The 21579-nt window shown below is 39.3% G+C and overlaps 1 protein-coding gene across 3 annotated transcripts in view; it reads left to right on the plus strand.

The window, feature by feature from the left end:
* Positions 1 to 21579, plus strand: part of LOC128695031 (thimet oligopeptidase) — a gene marked incomplete at its 3' end in the record, with an annotated part of 205504 nt that overhangs the window by 72796 nt on the left and 111129 nt on the right. For all 3 annotated transcript variants that reach the window (XM_070091414.1, XM_070091413.1, XM_070091412.1), the window contains 1 exon segment: positions 6547 to 6716. In XM_070091414.1, the coding sequence (XP_069947515.1) occupies positions 6547 to 6716 (170 nt within the window).

Below are 21579 nucleotides of genomic sequence, written 5' to 3' on the forward strand. Positions count from 1 at the left end.
CATGGAGATAAGAGGAAATAAACAAGAATAAGAACTAGAAAGAAAATAGAAGAAAACCCAGAGGGGTGTGTATATATGTGCTTGTACATGTATGTGTAGTGTGACCTAAGTGTAAGTAGAAGTAGCAAGACGTACCTGAAATCTTGCATGTTCATGAGACAGAAAAAAGGACACCAGCAATCCTACCATCATGTAAAACAATTACAGGCTTTCGTTTTACACTCACTTGGCAGGACGGTAGTACCTCCCTGGGCGGTTGCTGTCTACCAACCTACTACCTACATATATATATATATATATATATATATTTTTTTTTTTTTTTCAAAAAAGTATATATATATATATATATATATATATATATATATATATATATATATATATATATATATATATATATATATATATATATATATATATATATATATTTTTTCAACAAGTCGGCCGTCTCCCACCGAGGCAGGGTGACCCAAAAAAGAAAGAAAATCCCCAAAAAGAAAATACTTTCATCATCATTCAACACTTTCACCACACACACATTATCACTGTTTTTGCAGAGGTGCTCAGAATACAACAGTTTAGAAGCATATATGTATAAAGATACACAACATATCCCTCCAAACTGCCAATATCCCAAACTCTTCCTTTAAAGTGCAGGCATTGTACTTCCCATTTCCAGGACTCAAGTCCGACTATATGAAAATAACCGGTTTCCCTGAATCCCTTCACTAAATATTACCTTGCTCACACTCCAACAGATCGTCAGGTCCCAAGTATCATTCGCCTCCATTTACTCCTATCTAACACGCTCATGCACGCTTGCTGGAAGTCAGTTGTACAGGCTGAGAGAGCTGTTATCTTACCTCAACACATTTCATAGGCCCAGCCGTATCTGAGGTATATTACCCCCCCCTCCCCCAGGATGCCACACACACCAGTTGGCTTACATCCAGGTACCTACTTATTGCTAGGTGAACCGGGACAGCAGTTGTAAGGAAACACACCCAGTGTTTCCACCCATACCAGGGATTGAACCTTGGACACTCAGTGTGTGAGCTAAGTGCACTACCAACAGAGCTGCAGGACATTTGTCAGTTGATGACAAAACCATTACAGTTGCCATGTACATAATGCCTTCAATAACAATATGATTACTGTACTCAACAATAGGAGTATTTATAATCTTTAAATATGGAGGATGAGACAAAATCCTTTACTAACTTTTTCATTCGGAATATGTTGCTCTTTTCCTTCCAGTGACTATAATTGTTGCCAAAGGTGTGCTACAAACACTTGTAGTAATCTAAATGAGGTAATCTACTGGATGATGGGTTGCTTTTACAGATAATAGGTTCCACTTTTTTTTTTTTTTTCCAGAAAATAGGTTCCAAATAACTTTGTGTAAATGTCATGTTGGTATCTCATTACATTACCTTCCTTGCACAGAGAATGTTAGAAGAGTTATATTCCTTAGAACTTGACTGCTAATGATACTAAGATTCAGTGATATATTTACATAAATGGATAAATATAGGTAGTAGGTTGGTAGACAGCAACCGCCCAGGGAGGTACTACCGTCCTGCCAAGTGAGTGTAAAACGAAAGCCTGTAATTGTTTTACATGATGGTAGGATTGCTGGTGCCCTTTTTTCTGTCTCATGAACATGCAAGATTTCAGGTACGTCTTGCTACTTCTACTTACACTTAGGTCACACTACACATACATGTACAAGCACATATATACACACCCCTCTGGGTTTTCTTCTATTTTCTTTCTAGTTCTTATTCTTGTTTATTTCCTCTTATCTCCATGGGGAAGTGGAACAGAATTCTTCCTCCGTAAGCCATGCGTGTTGTAAGAGGCAACTAAAATGCCGGGAGCAAGGGGCTAGTAACCTCTTCTCCTGTATACATTACTAAATGTAAAAGGAGAAACTTTCGTTTTTCCTTTTGGGCCACCCCGCCTCGGTGGGATACGGCCGGTGTGTTGAAAGAAGAGAAATGGATAAATATAGAGTTTATATGAGGCTTTGCACTGCAGAAAAGGAAAAGCACCACCAATGCCAATAACCAGGATAGTGAATGGATAGATTCCTTAATGTGTTTTTTTTATGGGAATGTGTTGAAAGGTAATATGAACTTTGTAGCTACAATCTCTATGCCTGCATTTTTCTCCAGTGTTTGAATTTTTGGCACTTGTTCTTTTCAGCACCTCATATACAGTGTAAAGCATAGCATTTTAAGTAAAATGTGTTACTTTTATGAAAAAAAATGCAAGGTACATTTAATAATTAGAGAATGGTGGACAAAATATTTTTTTTTTTCAACAAGTCGGTCGTCTCCCACCGAGGCAGGGTGACCCAAAAAGAAAGAAAATCCCCAAAAAGAAAATACTTTCATCATCATTCAACACTTTCACCTCACTCACACATAATCAGGGTTTTTGCAGAGGTGCCCAGAATACAACAGTTTAGAAGTATATTATTATTATTATTATTTTATCACACCGGCCGATTCCCACCAAGGCAGGGTGGCCCGAAAAAGAAAAACTTTCACCATCATTCACTCCATCACTGTCTTGCCAGAAGGGTGCTTTACACTACAGTTTTTAAACTGCAACATTAACACCCCTCCTTCAGAGTGCAGGCACTGTACTTCCCATCTCCAGGACTCAAGTCCGGCCTGCCGGTTTCCCTGAATCCCTTCATAAATGTTACTTTGCTCACACTCCAACAGCACGTCAAGTATTAAAAACCATTTGTCTCCATTCACTCCTATCAAACACGCTCACGCATGCCTGCTGGAAGTCCAAGCCCCTCGCACACAAAACCTCCTTTACCCCCTCCCTCCAACCCTTCCTAGGCCGACCCCTACCCCGCCTTCCTTCCACTACAGACTGATACACTCTTGAAGTCATTCTGTTTCGCTCCATTCTCTCTACATGTCCGAACCACCTCAACAACCCTTCCTCAGCCCTCTGGACAACAGTTTTGGTAATCCCGCACCTCCTCCTAACTTCCAAACTACGAATTCTCTGCATTATATTCACACCACACATTGCCCTCAGACATGACATCTCCACTGCCTCCAGCCTTCTCCTCGCTGCAACATTCATCACCCACGCTTCACACCCATATAAGAGCGTTGGTAAAACTATACTCTCATACATTCCCCTCTTTGCCTCCAAGGACAAAGTTCTTTGTCTCCACAGACTCCTAAGTGCACCACTCACTCTTTTTCCCTCATCAATTCTATGATTCACCTCATCTTTCATAGACCCATCCGCTGACACGTCCACTCCCAAATATCTGAATACGTTCACCTCCTCCATACTCTCTCCCTCCAATCTGATATTCAATCTTTCATCACCTAATCTTTTTGTTATCCTCATAACCTTACTCTTTCCTGTATTCACCTTTAATTTTCTTCTTTTGCACACCCTACCAAATTCATCCACCAATCTCTGCAACTTCTCTTCAGAATCTCCCAAGAGCACAGTGTCATCAGCAAAGAGCAGCTGTGACAACTCCCACTTTGTGTGTGATTCTTTATCTTTTAACTCCACGCCTCTTGCCAAGACCCTCGCATTTACTTCTCTTACAACCCCATCTATAAATATATTAAACAACCACGGTGACATCACACATCCTTGTCTAAGGCCTACTTTTACTGGGAAAAAATTTCCCTCTTTCCTACATACTCTAACTTGAGCCTCACTATCCTCGTAAAAACTCTTCACTGCTTTCAGTAACCTACCTCCTACACCATACACTTGCAACATCTGCCACATTGCCCCCCTATCCACCCTGTCATACGCCTTTTCCAAATCCATAAATGCCACAAAGACCTCTTTAGCCTTATCTAAATACTGTTCACTTATATGTTTCACTGTAAACACCTGGTCCACACACCCCCTACCTTTCCTAAAGCCTCCTTGTTCATCTGCTATCCTATTCTCCGTCTTACTCTTAATTCTTTCAATTATAACTCTACCATACACTTTACCAGGTACACTCAACAGACTTATCCCCCTATAATTTTTGCACTCTCTTTTATCCCCTTTGCCTTTATACAAAGGAACTATGCATGCTCTCTGCCAATCCCTAGGTACCTTACCCTCTTCCATACATTTATTAAATAATTGCACCAACCACTCCAAAACTATATCCCCACCTGCTTTTAACATTTCTATCTTTATCCCATCAATCCCGGCTGCCTTACCCCCTTTCATTTTACCTACTGCCTCACGAACTTCCCCCACACTCACAACTGACTCTTCCTCACTCCTACAAGATGTTATTCCTCCTTGCCCTATACACGAAATCACAGCTTCCCTATCTTCATCAACATTTAACAATTCCTCAAAATATTCCTTCCATCTTCCCAATACCTCTAACTCTCCATTTAATAACTCTCCTCTCCTATTTTTAACTGACAAATCCATTTGTTCTCTAGGCTTTCTTAACTTGTTAATCTCACTCCAAAACTTTTTCTTATTTTCAACAAAATTTGTTGATAACATCTCACCCACTCTCTCATTTGCTCTCTTTTTACATTGCTTCACCACTCTCTTAACTTCTCTCTTTTTCTCCATATACTCTTCCCTCCTTGCATCACTTCTACTTTGTAAAAACTTCTCATATGCTAACTTTTTCTCCCTTACTACTCTCTTTACATCATCATTCCACCAATCGCTCCTCTTCCCTCCTGCACCCACTTTCCTGTAACCACAAACTTCTGCTGAACACTCTAACACTACATTTTTAAACCTACCCCATACCTCTTCGACCCCATTGCCTATGCTCTCATTAGCCCATCTATCCTCCAATAGCTGTTTATATCTTACCCTAACTGCCTCCTCTTTTAGTTTATAAACCTTTACCTCTCTCTTCCCTGATGCTTCTATTCTCCTTGTATCCCATCTACCTTTTACTCTCAGTGTAGCTACAACTAGAAAGTGATCTGATATATCTGTGGCCCCTCTATAAACATGTACATCCTGAAGTCTACTCAACAGTCTTTTATCTACCAATACATAATCCAACAAACTACTGTCATTTCGCCCTACATCATATCGTGTATACTTATTTATCCTCTTTTTCTTAAAATATGTATTACCTATAACTAAACCCCTTTCTATACAAAGTTCAATCAAAGGGCTCCCATTATCATTTACACCTGGCACCCCAAACTTACCTACCACACCCTCTCTAAAAGTTTCTCCTACTTTAGCATTCAAGTCCCCTACCACAATTACTCTCTCACTTGGTTCAAAGGCTCCTATACATTCACTTAACATCTCCCAAAATCTCTCTCTCTCCTCTGCATTCCTCTCTTCTCCAGGTGCATACACGCTTATTATGACCCACTTCTCGCATCCAACCTTTACTTTAATCCACATAATTCTTGAATTTACACATTCATATTCTCTTTTCTCCTTCCATAACTGATCATTTAACATTACTGCTACCCCTTCCTTTGCTCTAACTCTCTCAGATACTCCAGATTTAATCCCATTTATTTCCCCCCACTGAAACTCTCCTACCCCCTTCAGCTTTGTTTCGCTTAGGGCCAGGACATCCAACTTCTTTTCATTCATAACATCAGCAATCATCTGTTTCTTGTCATCCGCACTACATCCACGCACATTTAAGCAACCCAGTTTTATAAAGTTTTTCTTCTTCTCTTTTTTAGTAATTGTATACAGGAGAAGGGGTTACTAGCCCATTGCTCCCGGCATTTTAGTCGCCTCATACGACACGCATGGCTTACGGAGGAAAGATTCTTTTCCACTTCCCCATGGACAATAGAAGAAATAAAAAGAACAAGAGCTATTTAGAAAAAGGAGAAAAACCTAGATGTATGTATATATATATATATGCATGTGCGTGTCTATGAAGTGTGACCAAAGTGTAAGTAGGAGTAGCAAGATATCCCTGTTATCTTAGCGTGTTTATGAGACAGAAAAAGAAACCAGCAATCCTACCATCATGCAAAACAGTTACAGGTTTTTGTTTCACAGTCATCTGGCAGGACGGTAGTACTTCCCTGGGTGGTTGCTGTCTACCAACCTACTACCTGGTATATACGTATATACGTATAAAAATACACTATGTCCCTCCAAACTGCCAATATCCCAAACCCCTCCTTTAGAGTGCAGGCATTGTACTTCCCATTTCCAGGACTCAAGTCCGGTTATATAAAATAACCGGTTTCCCTGAATCCCTTCACTAAATATTACCCTGCTCACACTCCAACAGCTCGTCAGGTCCCAAATACCATTTGTGTCCATTCACTCCCATCTAACATGCTCACGCATGCTTGCTGGAAGTCCAAACCCCTCGCCCACAACATCTCCTTTACCCCCTCCCTCCAACCCTTTCGAGGATGACCCCTACCCCTCCTTCCTTCCCCTACAGATTTATACACTCTCCATGTCATTCTACTTTGATCCATTCTCTCTAAATGACCAAACCACCTCAACAAACCCTCTTCAGCCCTCTGGGCATATTATCTGTACAATAATTAATTCGTAACTTTTGTATTTCAGGCCTCCATCTGTCAGAAGAAATACAGTCGGAGGTTAAGAAAATAAAAAAACGCATGTCAGAGCTAAGCATCAAGTTTCAACGTAATCTGAATGAAGACAATACAAAGCTATTCTTCACCAAAGAAGAACTGGCTGGCATGCCCGATGATTTTATTAATGAACTTTGTCAGGTATGGCAGTTTATTTATCTTAAATGTTTAATGTTTAATTAAATGTTTAATTAGGTAGATGGCGAGAATATTTTGAGGAACTTTTAAATGTTAAGGAAGAAAGGGAGGCGGTAATTTCATGCACTGGCCAGGGAGGTATACCATCTTTTAGGAGTGAAGAAGAGCAGAATGTAAGTGTGGTGGAGGTACGTGAGGCATTACGTAGAATGAAAGGGGGTAAAGCAGCTGGAACTGATGGGATCATGACAGAAATGTTAAAAGCAGGGGGGGATATAGTGTTGGAGTGGTTGGTACTTTTGAAGAGGGGTTGTTGAGGTGGTTTGGTCATTTAGAGAGAATGGATCAAAGTAGAATGACATGGAAAGCATATAAATCTATAGGGGAAGGAAAGAGAGGTAGGGGTCGTCCTCGAAAGGGTTGGAAAGAGAGGGTAAAGGAGGTTTTGTGGGTGAGGGGCTTGGACTTCCAGCAAGCGTGCATGAGCGTGTTTGATAGGAGTGAATGGAGACGAATGATACTTGGGACCTGACGATCTGTTGGAGTGTGAGCAGGGTAATATTTAGTGAAGGGATTCAGGGAAACCGGTTATTTTCATATAGTCGGACTTGAGTCCTGGAAATGGGAAGTACAATGCCTGCACTTTAAAGGAGGGGTTTGGGATATTGGCAGTTTGGAGGGGTATGTTGTGTATCTCTATACGTATATGCTTCTAAGCTGTTGTATTCTGAGCACCTCTGCAAAAGCAGTGATAATGTGTGAGTGTGGTGAAAGTGTTGAATGATGAAAGTATTTTCTTTTTGGGGATTTTCTTTCTTTTTTTTGGGTCACCCTGCCTCGGTGGGAGACGACCGACTTGTTGAAAAAAAAAAAAAAAAAAATGAAAGAGGGGAAGGTACCTAGGGATTGGCAGAGAGCATGTATAGTCCCTTTATATAAAGGGAAAGGGGACAAGAGAGATTGTAAAAATTATAGAGGAATAAGTTTACTGAGTATATCAGGAAAAGTATATGGTAGAGTTATAATTGAAAGAATTAGAGGTAAGACAGAATGTAGAATTGCGGATGAGCAAGGAGGTTTCAGAGTGGGTAGGGGATGTGTAGATCAAGTGTTTACATTGAAGCATATATGTGAACAGTATTTAGATAAAGGTAGGGAAGTTTTTATTGCATTTATGGATTTAGAAAAGGCATATGATAGAGTGGATAGAGGAGCAATGTGGCAGATGTTGCAAGTATATGGAATAGGTGGTAAGTTACTAAATGCTGTAAAGAGTTTTTATGAGGATAGTGAGGCTCAGGTTAGGGTGTGTAGAAGAGAGGGAGAATACTTCCCGGTAAAAGTAGGTCTTAGACAGGGATGTGTAATGTCACCATGGTTGTTTAATGTATTTATAGATGGGGTTGTAAAAGAAGTAAATGCTAGGGTGTTTGGGAGAGGGGTGGGATTAAATTATGGGGAATCAAATTCAAAATGGGAATTGACACAGTTACTTTTTGCTGATGATACTGTGCTTATGGGAGATTCTAAAGAAAAATTGCAAAGGTTAGTGGATGAGTTTGAGAATGTGTGTAAAGGTAGAAAGTTGAAAGTGAACATAGAAAAGAGTAAGGTGATGAGGGTATCAAATGATTTAGATAAAGAAAAATTGGATATCAAATTGGGGAGGAGGAGTATGGAAGAAGTGAATGTTTTCAGATACTTGGGAGTTGACGTGTCGGCGGATGGATTTATGAAGGATGAGGTTAATCATAGAATTGATGAGGGGTGCGTTGAGGTATATGTGGAGTCAAAAAACGTTATCTATGGAGGCAAAGAAGGGAATGTATGAAAGTATAGTAGTACCAACACTCTTATATGGATGTGAAGCTTGGGTGGTAAATGCAGCAGTGAGGAGACAGTTGGAGGCAGTGGAGATGTCCTGTCTAAGGGCAATGTGTGGTGTAAATATTATGCAGAAAATTCAGAGTGTGGAAATTAGGAGAAGGTGTGGAGTTAATAAAATCATTAGTCAGAGGGCAGAAGAGGGGTTGTTGAGGTGGTATGGTCATTTAGAGAGAATGGATCAAAGTAGAACGACATGGAAAGCATATAAATCTATAGGGGAAGGAAGGAGGGGTAGGGGTCGTCCTTGAAAGGGTTGGAAAGAGGGGGTAAAGGAGGTTTTGTGGGCTAGGGGCTTGGACTTCCAACAAGCGTGCATGAGCGTATTAGATAGGAGTGAATGGAGGCGAATGATACTTGGGACCTGACGATCTGTTGGAGTGTGAGCAGGGTAATATTTAGTGAAGGGATTCAGGGAAACCGGTTATTTTCATATAGTCGGACTTGAGTCCTGGAAATGGGAAGTACAATGCCTGCACTTTAAAGGAGGGGTTTGGGATATTGGCAGTTTGGAGGGATATGTTGTGTATCTTTATACGTATATGCTTCTAAGCTGTTGTATTCTGAGCACCTCTGCAAAAGCAGTGATAATGTGTGAGTGTGGTGAAAGTGTTGAATGATGATGAAAGTATTTTCTTTTTGGGGATTTTCTTTCTTTTTTGGGTCACCCTGCCTCGGTGGGAGACGGCCGACTTGTTTAAAAAAAAAAAAAAAAAAAAAGTTCAATGAAAAACTACAAGCTCATATGTTTGGAAATATTTTTTCAAGTTGGGCTATATAATCTACCTTACTGACTAGCTAACAGTGTATGGAGTCCTGTTTGTATATAATGTATATATTTTTTTTTATTTTGGTAACCCAGAAAAGAAACTCATTTATCATCATTCACTCTATCAATCATTGTCTTGCTTGTTTACAATGTCTTGCACAAATTCTGCAAATGTCTCTTACATTATTTATCAGTCATTCTCATTTTCTCAATTTTCTAAGTTTAGTACTGTATTAATTTTTTTTTGTTTGATTAGCATTATTAATTGAAAGCAGACTATTAATTTTGTTTTAGTAGTTTAAATCGTAATTTTTTAATGACCCACTTGCATTACTACATTGTTTATTGCTTTATTAAGAAATTCATTCCCAATTTCATATCTTTGTAAACCTGTCTACTTTACCTATAAATCAACAATATACAAGGATTGCTTTAGTGGATGAAAATGTATGCATATTAGTCTGGTATATAGGAGCTCTGGTAACTCCAGTTACCAAGGACAGGGAAAGAAGTGGAGACATTGAATGAGATATTAGGATATTAGAATAATCTTTTATACAAGTTTATTTTTAGTATGGGGATTTGTGAATATTTTAAAATTAAATAATTTTAATAAATAATTGAAAAGGTTATGTAATAAATTAAAGTTAACCACTTTGAGGTCTGTGCCATAGCACTACGGGTTTGAACTTTGGGTCTGTGCCATAAAACTACATGATAGCTCGACTTACTCTGATAAGCAGTGAGTGGTAAATTTGGGTCTAGATATTAGAGCGAGCCTATGCAGTTAGTGTGCACCACAAAAAAATCCTTTCTCCACGCAGTGCACAATAGAAAAAAAACTATGAATTTGATTTAAAATAGCAACTGCAGTGTATTTTTGGATGGTTTTTATAGTTGTATTCTCAGTTTCTTGGTATCTTTAGATAGAATGGATGATATATTGCAGAAATAGAGATGATCTTAATTGGTTTCAGGACTGAAAGTAGCTTGAAATTGAGCTCAAAGTAGTGGAAATGTTTGATTTTTGCCAATATTCCAGAGTACACATTGTCACTCGTCCAATATGCATTCACAAATGCACTGACTCTATTGGTACATTTATTACAATAATGCAGTAGTCTGCATACCAGTGAACCTTTTATTGTTTGTGTGAATAAAAATTCAAAATGGAAACCAAGTGTAATGTAGGAGAGGTCTGGGGATGTAACTCATGAACAGAGGAAATGTTTTAGTGCAAGGGATGCCTGCATTGTTTATTCTGAACCCTATTTTTAAATTGACAATTTTTTAATTTTGTGTGAAATTGTCCACATTACTGATTTCTGATCACTTTATTGGGTAGTTAAACTAGATAAATGGGGAGGTTCTTGTATTCAGTTGATAAAATGAAAGTAGTACTAGCGAAATAGCTACGAGTTTGGTCAATTGGAACAGTGGAATTGGCCTAAAATAGGATTCAATGTGGGCGAAATCACTAATGCGTAAATATCGCTGAGAGCACTAACTTGTAAGAGTGTAATTCCATAAGTTTTTCCATCAAATTTCATACTTTTTTGGTTTCCTTACTATCGGGAAAAAGATTCTCTATCATTTCATAACATTTTTTTTTTAAATTATTAGACCCAGAGTAATTCTCAGAGGTTTTGACCCTGAAAGGGTTAACCCTTAAATTGTTTAAGGCCTCAAAAATTAAATGTCCTTTCTGTCCTGATTTAAAGAAATATTCTTAAATTGTTGGATGCATTTCTTATAGGTAATAAAATGAACTAAATCCATCCAGTACTTTCAGAATTACATTGGAGAAAAGTTGGTCATGGAGAGCTTGGTGGCAACAGCAGATGTTTGTTGTGTTGGTCCAGTGTTTTTTTTTTTTTTTTTTTTTTCGATTATAAACCTTAGAACATGGTTTTTGTGAATATTGGTTGTTGTAATTTGTTATTGTTAGTTTGATTTTTTCCAACATATATACATATATCAGATCATTATTTAGTTGTAGCTATAGTTAGAGTATAGCGCTGTATAGCCCTTGTGGCTTAGTGCTTCTTTTTGATTATAATAATAATACAGTTAGAGTAAGAGGTAGATGGGACAAAACGAAAATGGCAACAACAAATAAGAGAGGTGAACGTGTAAACTTTGGGAGGAGGAAGCTAGGGTGAGATATAAGCAGCTGTTGGCAGAAAGGTGGGCTAATGCAAATATGGGTAATGGGGGGGTTGAAGAGGGATGGGATAGTTTTAAAAATGCAGTATTAGAATGTGAGGCAGAAGTTTGTGGCTATAGGAGAGTGGGTGCAGGAGGAAAGAGGAGTGATTGGTGGAATGATGAAGTAAAGGGTGTGATAAAAAAGAAAAAGGTAGCTTATGGGAGATTTTAACAAAGCAGAAGTGACATAAGAAGGGCAGAGTATGTGGAGAGTAAATGAAATATGAAGAGGGTGGTGAGAGAGTGCAAAAGGAGAGCAAATGATAGAGTGGGAGAGGCATTGTCAAAAAACTTTGCTGAAAATAAGAAAAAATTTTGGAGTGAGATAAACAAGTTAAGAAAGCCTAGGGAACACATGGATTGGTCAGTTAAAACCAGAGTAGGGGAGTTGATGGGAAACTGGAGGTATTAGGTAGATGACGGGGATATTTTGAGGAACTTTTAAATGTTGATGAAGAAAGGGAGGCAGTAATTTCATTCATTGACCAGGGAGGTATAACATCTTTTAGGAGTGAAGAAGAGCAGGGTGTGAGTGTGGGGGAGGTGCATGAGGCATTACTTAGAATGAAAGTGGGTAAAGCAGCTGCAACTGACAGGATCATGACAGAAATGTTAAAAGCAGGAGGGATATACTGTTGGAGTGGTTTGTGTTTTTGTTTAATAAATGTATGAAAGAGGGGAAGGTACCTAGGGATTTGCAGAGAGCTTGTATAATTCCTTTATATAAAGGGAAGGGGGACAAAAGTGATTGTAAAAATTATAGGGGAATAAGTTTACTGAGTATAACAGGTAAAGTGTACGGTAGGGTTATTATTGAAAAAATTAGAGGTAAGGCAGGGAGTAGGATTGCAGATGAACAAGGAGGCTTTAGAGTGGGTAGAGAATGTGTAGATCAAGTGCTTACATTGAAGCATATATGTGAACAGTATTTAGATAAAGGTAGGGAGGTTTTCATTGCATTTATGGATTTGAAAAAGGCATACGATAGTGGATAGGGGAGCAATGTGGAAGATATTGCAAGTACGTATTTTGGTAGTAAGCTACTAAATGCTGTAAAGAATTTTTATGAGGATAGTGAGACTCAGGTTAGGGTATGTAGGAGAGAGGGAGATTACTTCCCGGTAAAAGTAGGTCTTAGACAGGGATATGTAATGTCACTATGGTTGTTTAATATGTTTATAGATGGGGTTGTAAAAGATGTAAATGATAGGGTGTTGGGGAGAGGAGTGGGATTAAATTTTGGGGAATCAAATACAAAAAGGGAGTTAACATTTACTTTTTGCTGATGATACTGTGCTTTTTGGAAGATGCCAAAGAAAAGTTGCAAAGGTTAGTGGACGAGTTTTGGAGGGTTTGTAAAGGTTGAAGGTTGAACATAAACATACATAAGAGTAAGGTGATGGGGGTATCAAACGGTTTAGATAAAGAAAAATTGGATATCACATTGGAGAGAGGGAGAATGGAAGAAGTGAATGTTTTCAGGTATTTGGGAGTTGACTTGTCAGCAGATGGGTTTATGAAAGATGAGGTTAACCATAGAATTAATGAGGAAAAAAAAGGTGATTGGTGTATTGAGGTATCTGTGGAGACAAAGAAAGTTATCCATGGAGGCAAAGAAGGGAGTGTATGAAAGTATAGTGGTACCAACACACTTATATGGGTGTGAAGGTTGGGTTGTAAATGCTGTGGCGAGGATGTGGCTGGAGGCAGTGGAGATGTGTCTAAGGGCAATGTGTTGTGTAGTGTAAATGTTATGCAGAGAATTTGAAGTGTGGAAATTAGGAGGCAGTGTGGAGTTGCTAAAAGTATTAGTCAGAGGGCTGAAAAGGGGTTGAGATGGTTTGGTCATTTAGAAAGAATGGAACAAAGTAGAATGACTTGGAGAGCGTATAATTCTATAGGGGAAGGAAGGCGGGGTAGGGGTCGTCCTCGAAAAGGTTGGAGGGAGGGGATAAAGGAGGTTTTGTGGGCAAGGGGTTTGGACTTCCAGTGTATTAGATAGGATGAATGGAGATTAATGGTTTTTGGGACCTGACAGCCTGTTGGAGTGTGAGCAGGGTAATATTTTGTGTAGGGATTCAGGGAAACTGGTTAGCTGGACTTTAGTCCTGGAAATGGGAAGTACAATGCCTGCACTTTATCCCTTAACCCGTAAACGGTCCAAGCAGATCTATGTTCACATGTGTAGTGCTACAAAAGTAGATCAAAGTTTTTTTTACACATTTTCAAATATAAAAAAAACAAAAAGAAGATTACTTTTTTTTACATACTTTCAAATGTTGAAAAAACGTATATATACGTTTGGACCGTTTACGGGTTACTGTCCAAATGTAGATCTATGTTTTATTTTACTTGCTTTCAACCTTGGCATGATAGGCCTGAGTTGCCTAGACATGAGAGAATGGGTCTGTGCACTCATTGTGTGCAGTATGACAAAATTCAGGAATGTCGGTAAAAATATGCTCTTCATTTTAAACAAAATAATTTTTTTTTTTTTTTTTTTTTTTTTTTTTTCTCAAAAATATTCAGTATTAGTCAGAGGGCTGAAGAGGGGTTGTTGAGGTGGTTTGATCATTTAGAGAGAATGGATCAAAGTAGAATGACATGGAGAGCATTTAAATCTTTAGGGGAAGGAAGGCGGGGTAGGAGTCGTCCTTGAAAAGGTTGGAAGGAAGGGGTAAGTGAGGTTTTGTGGGCGAGGGGCTTGGACTTCCAGCAGGCGTGCATGAGCGTGTTCGATAGGAGTGAATGGAGACGAATGGTATTTGGGACCTGACGATCTGTTGGAGTGTGAGCAGGGTAATATTTAGTGAAGGGATTCAGGGAAACTGGTTATTTTTATATAGCCGGACTTGAGTCCTGGAAATGGGAAGTACAATGCCTGCGCTCTAGAGGAGGGGTTTCGGGATATTAGCAGTTTGGAGGGATATGTTGTGTATCTTTATACGTATATGCTTCTACTTACACTTAGGTCACACTACACATACATGTACACATTTATTTATACACACTCATCTGAGTTTTCTTTGATTTTATCTTAATAGTTCTTGGTCTTATTACTTTTCCTTTTATATCCATGGGGAAGTGGAATAAGAATCTTTCCTCCGTAAGCCATGCGTGTTGTAAAAGTCGACTAAAATGCCGGGAACAATGGGCTAGTAACCCCTTTTCCTGTAAAGATTACTAAAAAGAATAAGAGGAAGAAAATTGTCAAAGTGGGAAGTCTGAATGTACGTGGATGTTGTGCAAATGATAAGAAAGAGATGATTGTGGATGTTATGAATGAGAAGAAGCTGGATGTCCTGGCTTTAAGTGAAACAAAGCTGAAGGGGGTGGGAGAGTTTCAATGGAGAGGAATAAATGGGATTAGGTCAGGGGTTTCAAAAGAGTTAGAGCTAAAGAAGGAGTAGCAATAATGTTGAAGGATAAGCTATGGCAAGAAAAGAGGGACTATAAATGTATTAATTCAAGGATTGTGTGGAGTAAAATAAAGATTGGATGTGAAAAGTGGGTTATAATAAGCGTGTATGCATCTGGAGAAGAGAGAAGTGTAGAGGAGAGAGAGAGATTTTGGGAAATGTTGAGTGAATGCGTGGGGAGTTTTGAATCAAGTGTGAGAGTAATGGTGGTTGGGGATTTCAATGCTAAAGTGGGTAAAAATGTTATGGAGGGAGTAGTAGGTAAATTTGGGGTGCCAGGGGTAAATGTAAATGGGGAGCCATTAATTGAGCTATGTGTAGAAAGAGATTTGGTAATAAGTAATACATATTTTATAAAAAAGAGGATAAATAAATATACAGGGTATGATGTAGCACGTAATGAAAGTAGTTTATTAGATTATGTATTGGTGGATAAAAGGTTGATGGGTAGGCTCCAGGATGTACATGTTTATAGAGGGGCAACTGATATATCAGATCATTATTTAGTTGTAGCTACAGTTAGAGTAAGAAGTAGATGGGAAAAGAGGAAGGTGGCAACAACAAGTAAGAAGGACGTGAGTGTATAAACTAAGGGAGGAGGAAGTTCGGGTGAGATATAAGCGATTATTGGCAGAAAGGTGGGCTAGTGCAAAGATGAGTAGTGGGGTGGTTGAAGAGGGTTGGAATAGCTTTAAAAATGCAGTATTAGAATGTGGGGCAGAAGTTTGTGGTTATAGGAGGGTGGGGGCAGGAGGAAAGAGTGATTGGTGGAATGATGAAGTAAAGGGTGTGATAAAAGAGAAAAAGGTAGCTTATGAGAGGTTTTTACAAAGCAGAAGTGTTATAAGAAAAGCAGAGTATATGGAGAGTAAAAGAAAGGTAAAGAGAGTGGTGAGAGAGTGCAAAAGGAGAGCAGATGATAGAGTGGGAGAGGCACTGTCAAGAAATTTTAATGAAAATAAGAAAAAATTTTGGAGTGAGTTAAACAAGTTAAGAAAGCCTAGGGAAAGTATGGATTTGTCAGTTAAAAACAGAGTAGGGGAGTTAGTAGATGGGGAGATGGAGGTATTAGGTAGATGGCGAGAATATTTTGAGGAACTTTTAAATGTTAAGGAAGAAAGAGAGGCAGTAATTTCATGCACTGGTCAGGGAGGTATACCATCTTTTAGGAATGAAGAAGAGCAGAATGTAAGTGTGGGGGAGGTACGTGAGGCATTACGTAGAATGAAAGGGGGTAAAGCAGCTGGAACTGATGGGATCATGACAGAAATGTTAAAAGCAGGGGGGGATATAGTGTTGGAGTGGTTGGCACTTTTGTTTAATAAATGTATGAAAGAGGGGAAGGTACCTAGGGATTGGCAAAGAGCATGTATAGTCGCTTTATATAAAGGAAAAGGGGACAAAAGAGACTAAAAATTATAGAGGAATAAGTTTACTGAGTATACCAGGAAAAGTGTATGGTAGGGTTATAATTGAAAGAATTAGAGGTAAGACAGAATGTAGGATTGCGGATGAGCAAGGAGGTTTCAGAGTGGGTAGGGGATGTGTAGATCAAGTGTTTACATTGAAGCATATATGTGAACAGTATTTAGATAAAGGTAGGGAAGTTTTTATTGCATTTACGGATTTAGAAAAGGCATATGATAGAGTGGATAGAGGAGCAATGTGGCAGATGTTGCAAGTACTATATGGAATAGGTGGTAAGTTATTAAATGCTGTAAAGAGTTTTTATGAGGATAGTGAGGCTCAGGTTAGGGTGTGTAGAAGAGAGGGAGACTACTTCCCGGTAAAAGTAGGTCTTAGACAGGGATGTGTAATGTCACCATGGTTGTTTAATATATTTATAGATGGGGTTGTAAAGGAAGTAAATGCTAGGGTGTTCGGGAGAGGGGTGGGATTAAATTATGGGGAATCAAATTCAAAATGGGAATTGACACAGTTACTTTTTGCTGATGATACTGTGCTTATGGGAGATTCTAAAGAAAAATTGCAAAGGTTAGTGGATGAGTTTGGGAATGTGTGTAAAGGTAGAAAGTTGAAAGTGAACATAGAAAAGAGTAAGGTGATGAGGGTATCAAATGATTTAGATAAAGAAAAATTGGATATCAAATTGGGGAGGAGGAGTATGGAAGAAGTGAATGTTTTCAGATACTTGGGAGTTGACGTGTCGGCGGATGGATTTATGAGGGATGAAGTTAATCATAGAATTGATGAGGGAAAAAAGATGAGTGGTGCGTTGAGGTATATGTGGAGTCAAAAAACATTATCTATGGAGGCAAAGAAGGGAATGTATGAAAGTATAGTAGTGCCAACACTCTTTTATGGGTGTGAAGCTTGGGTGGTAAATGCAGCAGCGAGGAGACGGTTGGAGGCAGTGGAGATGTCCTGTTTAAGGGCAATGTGTGGTGTAAATATTATGCAGAAAATTCAGAGTGTGGAAATTAGGAAAAGGTGTGGAGTTAATAAAAGTATTAGTCAGAGGGCAGAAGAGGGGTTGTTGAGGTGGTTTGGTCATTTAGAGAGAATGGATCAAAGTAGAAGGACATGGAAAGCATATAAATTTATAAGGGAAGGAAGACGGGGTAGGGGTCGTCCTCGAAAGGGTTGGAGAGAGGGGGTAAAGGAGGTTTTGCGGGCAAGGGGCTTGGACTTCCAGCAAGCGTGCGTGAGCGTGTTAGAATGGAGCGAGTGAATGGAGACGAATGGTACTTGGGACCTGACGATCTGTTGGAGTGTGAGCAGGGTAATATTTAGTGAAAGGATTCAGAGAAACCGGTTATTTTCATATAGTCGGACTTGAGTCCTGGAAATGGGAAGTACAACGCCTGCACTTTAAAGGAGGGGTTTGGGATATTGGCAGTTTGGAGGGATATGTTGTGTATCTTTATATGTGTATGCTTCTAAACTGTTGTATTCTGAGCACCTCTGCAAAAACAGTAATAATGTGTGAGTGTGGTGAAAGTGTTGAATGATGATGAAAGTATTTTCTTTTTGGGGATTTTCTTTGTTTTTTGGGTCACCCTGCCTCGGTGGGAGACGGCCAACTTGTTGAAAAAAAAAAAAAATTCAAAGTGCTACGCAAGTGAAAGTAGATCTATGTTTGGACAGTTTAAGGATTAAAGGAAGGGTTTGGGAAGTTGGCAGCTTGGTGGGACCCCTAAACTGTCGTATCTGACTGCCTTTGAAACGACAGCGATTATGTACGAGATGGTGAAAATGTTGAATGATAATGAATGTGTTTTTCTTTTTGGATTTTTCTTTCCTTTTGGGTCACCCTGCTTTGGTGGGAAGCGACCGATGTGTTAAAAAAAGAATAAATGCACACTAGATACAATCCCTGTAGGTGCTCTTAGAATTCTTGTAATGCGTGAAACTTGCCAAAACAAGGTACAGTATAGCATTAGGCACAGTCTGACAAGACTTTCAGATATATCTTGTATCTTTCTGTTGTGGAGCTCTTTTAGTGTGAGCGTGCACACACCTCAAAGCTTTTTTTTATTGTTCAGTAAAGGATTTAGTTGTAGGTGGTGATTGTGATTGCCAGACTGCAGATGAAGTGGAATTTGTTTATCGCTGTGGTGGTGCTGTACTTGTGGGTTGACTAGGTTTAAAGTGCTGTTCATTCACATTCACTTAGACCCATGGAACTCCACATCAGAATCACTGTTCTTGCTGTTAGCACTTAGGTGTTAACAGTGTGGTTAACTGTAGAGGGAGTGAGGGATTTGCATATGGAGGCTGTGGTTAACAGGCTGAGGGGGTAGTTGCTCCCATTATGCTCTGCATGAGGCAGGAAATTTTGTATACAATGCACACTTAGTACACAGACCTATTCTCTCATGTTCAGGCCTAAATTTGTGGCACATAGCAAATTTAATGATGCATGAATTATGAATACTAGTATGCCTCTGCTATTAACCACCTGGATGTATGGGCATATCACTGCCAGCTGAAGGCTTAGTGGAGGAAGGCAGAAATACTTTTTTTTTTTTTTTTTCTACTTATCCAATTTCAGTGAAATTTTTACTGTGATTTAAACAGCTTTTGAAGCCTGCACACTGTAGTTATGAAGATTTTCTTGAAAAAAATGGAGAAAAAAAAATAATTTGCTGTTTTGTGGGCATCATTTTGATACCTCTAATGCAAAATTGAGTTGATAGACAATGTTCTAGTTGACCTCGCATGAAAGATAAAGGGCACAATACTTGCATAGCAACAGGGTTTTACCACTGTATCAATATCTTGTCTTTCAAAAAATGTTGATTTTTTTTTTTTTAATTTTTAATATTTTTGTGGGGAAAAATGGTAAAGGCTATAGCACATGCCTATTGCTATGGTGTAAAACCATCATTCCTCAGTAATGTGTGCAAAAATCATGGCATTCTGTCAGCTAGTTCCCTTTCGATATGCGCAGAACACACATCAAAAGGAGAATAACTTATTCCTGAGAAAAACAGGATTACCATTTTCTATGAAACTCTACGGACGTCACCTACCGCAGTCGTGGAAGCAAGAGCATCCTCTCCTCATAGCAGCACAAGGGCAACTAAGGAGCTCACACTTTGAACACTAGTATTGTATCATCAGAAAAAGATGCCATGTTGTGTATTTTCAAAAAACTATCATAAAAATCGTAATTTTTAGATTAAAAAAAAAAAGAAAAAAGAAACACAACGTGGTTTCATGTCCTCTTGATAGCAACAACAAAAAAATTACATTTTTGGCTCCCCCCTTTTTAAAAGACAGTATAAATTCCACATTTTTAGCAATGTGTACAAAATAAATATAATCCCCTTTACATATATAAAAGGCAATCATGAAGAGTGCATCTGATGATGTGTATACAGAACTGTATACAAGAAATAAATGCGTATGATAACTAAAAGGGGAAAAGTAATTAAAAAGTAACTTCACCTATCTTAGTTGTATGCACTTGAGTATCTTCCTATCTTCCACTGATTTGAGCTTAGTCTATTATACTATAGCCTGACTCAGTGCTTCTGACACTGTCTGGTGTAGCGGACCAGCAGTTTGTTTACCAGTGTGCTAGGAACTGGTGCACGAGTGCCAACGTGGGAATATTAAAAAGAGATGAATGGGAAATTATTTTTTATTGAAACCATTAAAATGGGATATTGCATTAAGGAAAGTATGCCAAAATTTAATATTTATTCAGTACTAAAACCCCTAACCTGTAATAATGTGAAAGGTGAACCTACTTGTGTATGAGCTTATCAAGCCATAGCACACTGGCTCATGGACTAGCAGTGGTCCATGGACCACCATTGTAAGAAACACTGATTTAAGCCATGTGGTTTACTGCTTTATTGTGAATATAATAATTAGAAATGTATAAATTACTAAATTTAAAAAGAAAGACTTTCCTTTTTCTTTTTGGGTCACCCTGCCTCCGTGAGATATGGCTGGTTTGTTGAAAAAAAAAAATAGAAATAATGTACAGTGGACCCTCGAGTTTCGTAAGGCTCACGCTTCGTAAATTTCGACTTTCGGCAACTTTTTTCATCAAAATATAGCCTCGTGGTTTGTAATTTGGTTCGCCATTTGTCACTCATCTGGAACGCATACGAGTGGCCTCCCTGTGTCTGTGCCACACAGACTCCCCACACACCACTACCAGTCAGTGTGGCATTGTTTATTGGCGAGTGAACATCACTCCACGCATCCATACGATACATTTTGCAATATGTACAGTGGACCCTCGGTTATCAGCCGTAATCCGTTCCAGAAGGCTAGCCTACAACCGAAATGGCCGATAACCGAAATAATTATTCCCATAAGAATTATGTAAATACAGTTGACCCTCAGCTAATAAACACATCGCATAACGTTAAATCTGCCTAACGAAGCGTTTGAGCGTAAAAATTTTGGCCCGCCTAATTCTAAAAAACTCGCCCAACGTGATTCGTCCCGAACCTGTCCGTCCAGCCTGAGCGCCTCAGCTGCCCTGCCGTCATTGTTTACAAGCCAGGGTGGCTGGTTTCATGCATACATTCGATACATTTTGTATTATTCCATTGTTTATAGTGCTTGTAACTGCTAAATAAGCCACCATGTGCCCAAAGAAAGCTTTTAGTGCCAACCCTGTGGTAAAAAGGGAGAAATACTATCGAAATACTATCATACCACAGCTGCTGCTGCACCACCATCAGCTGTTGCTGCACCACCGTCAGCTGTACTACTCGAAGATGTGGAGAGACTGTTGTTGGTGTGTGAGTGAGTCATCGAGGACTGTCTAACTTATTTCCATTGGGGTTACCTGGAGGTTATTCCGGGGATCAACGCCCCCGCGGCCCGGTCCACGACCAGGCCTCCCGATGGATCAGGGCCTGATCAACCAGGCTGTTACTGCTGGCCGCACGCAGTCCAACGTACGAGCCACAGCCCGGCTGATCCGGCACTGACTTTAGGTATCTGTCCAGCTCTCTCTTGAAGGCAGCCAGGGGTTTATTGGCAATTCCCCTAATGCTTGATGGGAGGCTGTTGAACAGTTTTGGGCCCCGGACACTTATGGTGTTTTCCCTTAGTGTACCAATGGCGCCCCTACTTTTTATTGGGGGCATTTTGC

The sequence above is a fragment of the Cherax quadricarinatus genome, chromosome 35, assembly GCF_038502225.1.
Source record: "Cherax quadricarinatus isolate ZL_2023a chromosome 35, ASM3850222v1, whole genome shotgun sequence".
Classification (NCBI taxonomy): domain Eukaryota; kingdom Metazoa; phylum Arthropoda; class Malacostraca; order Decapoda; family Parastacidae; genus Cherax; species Cherax quadricarinatus.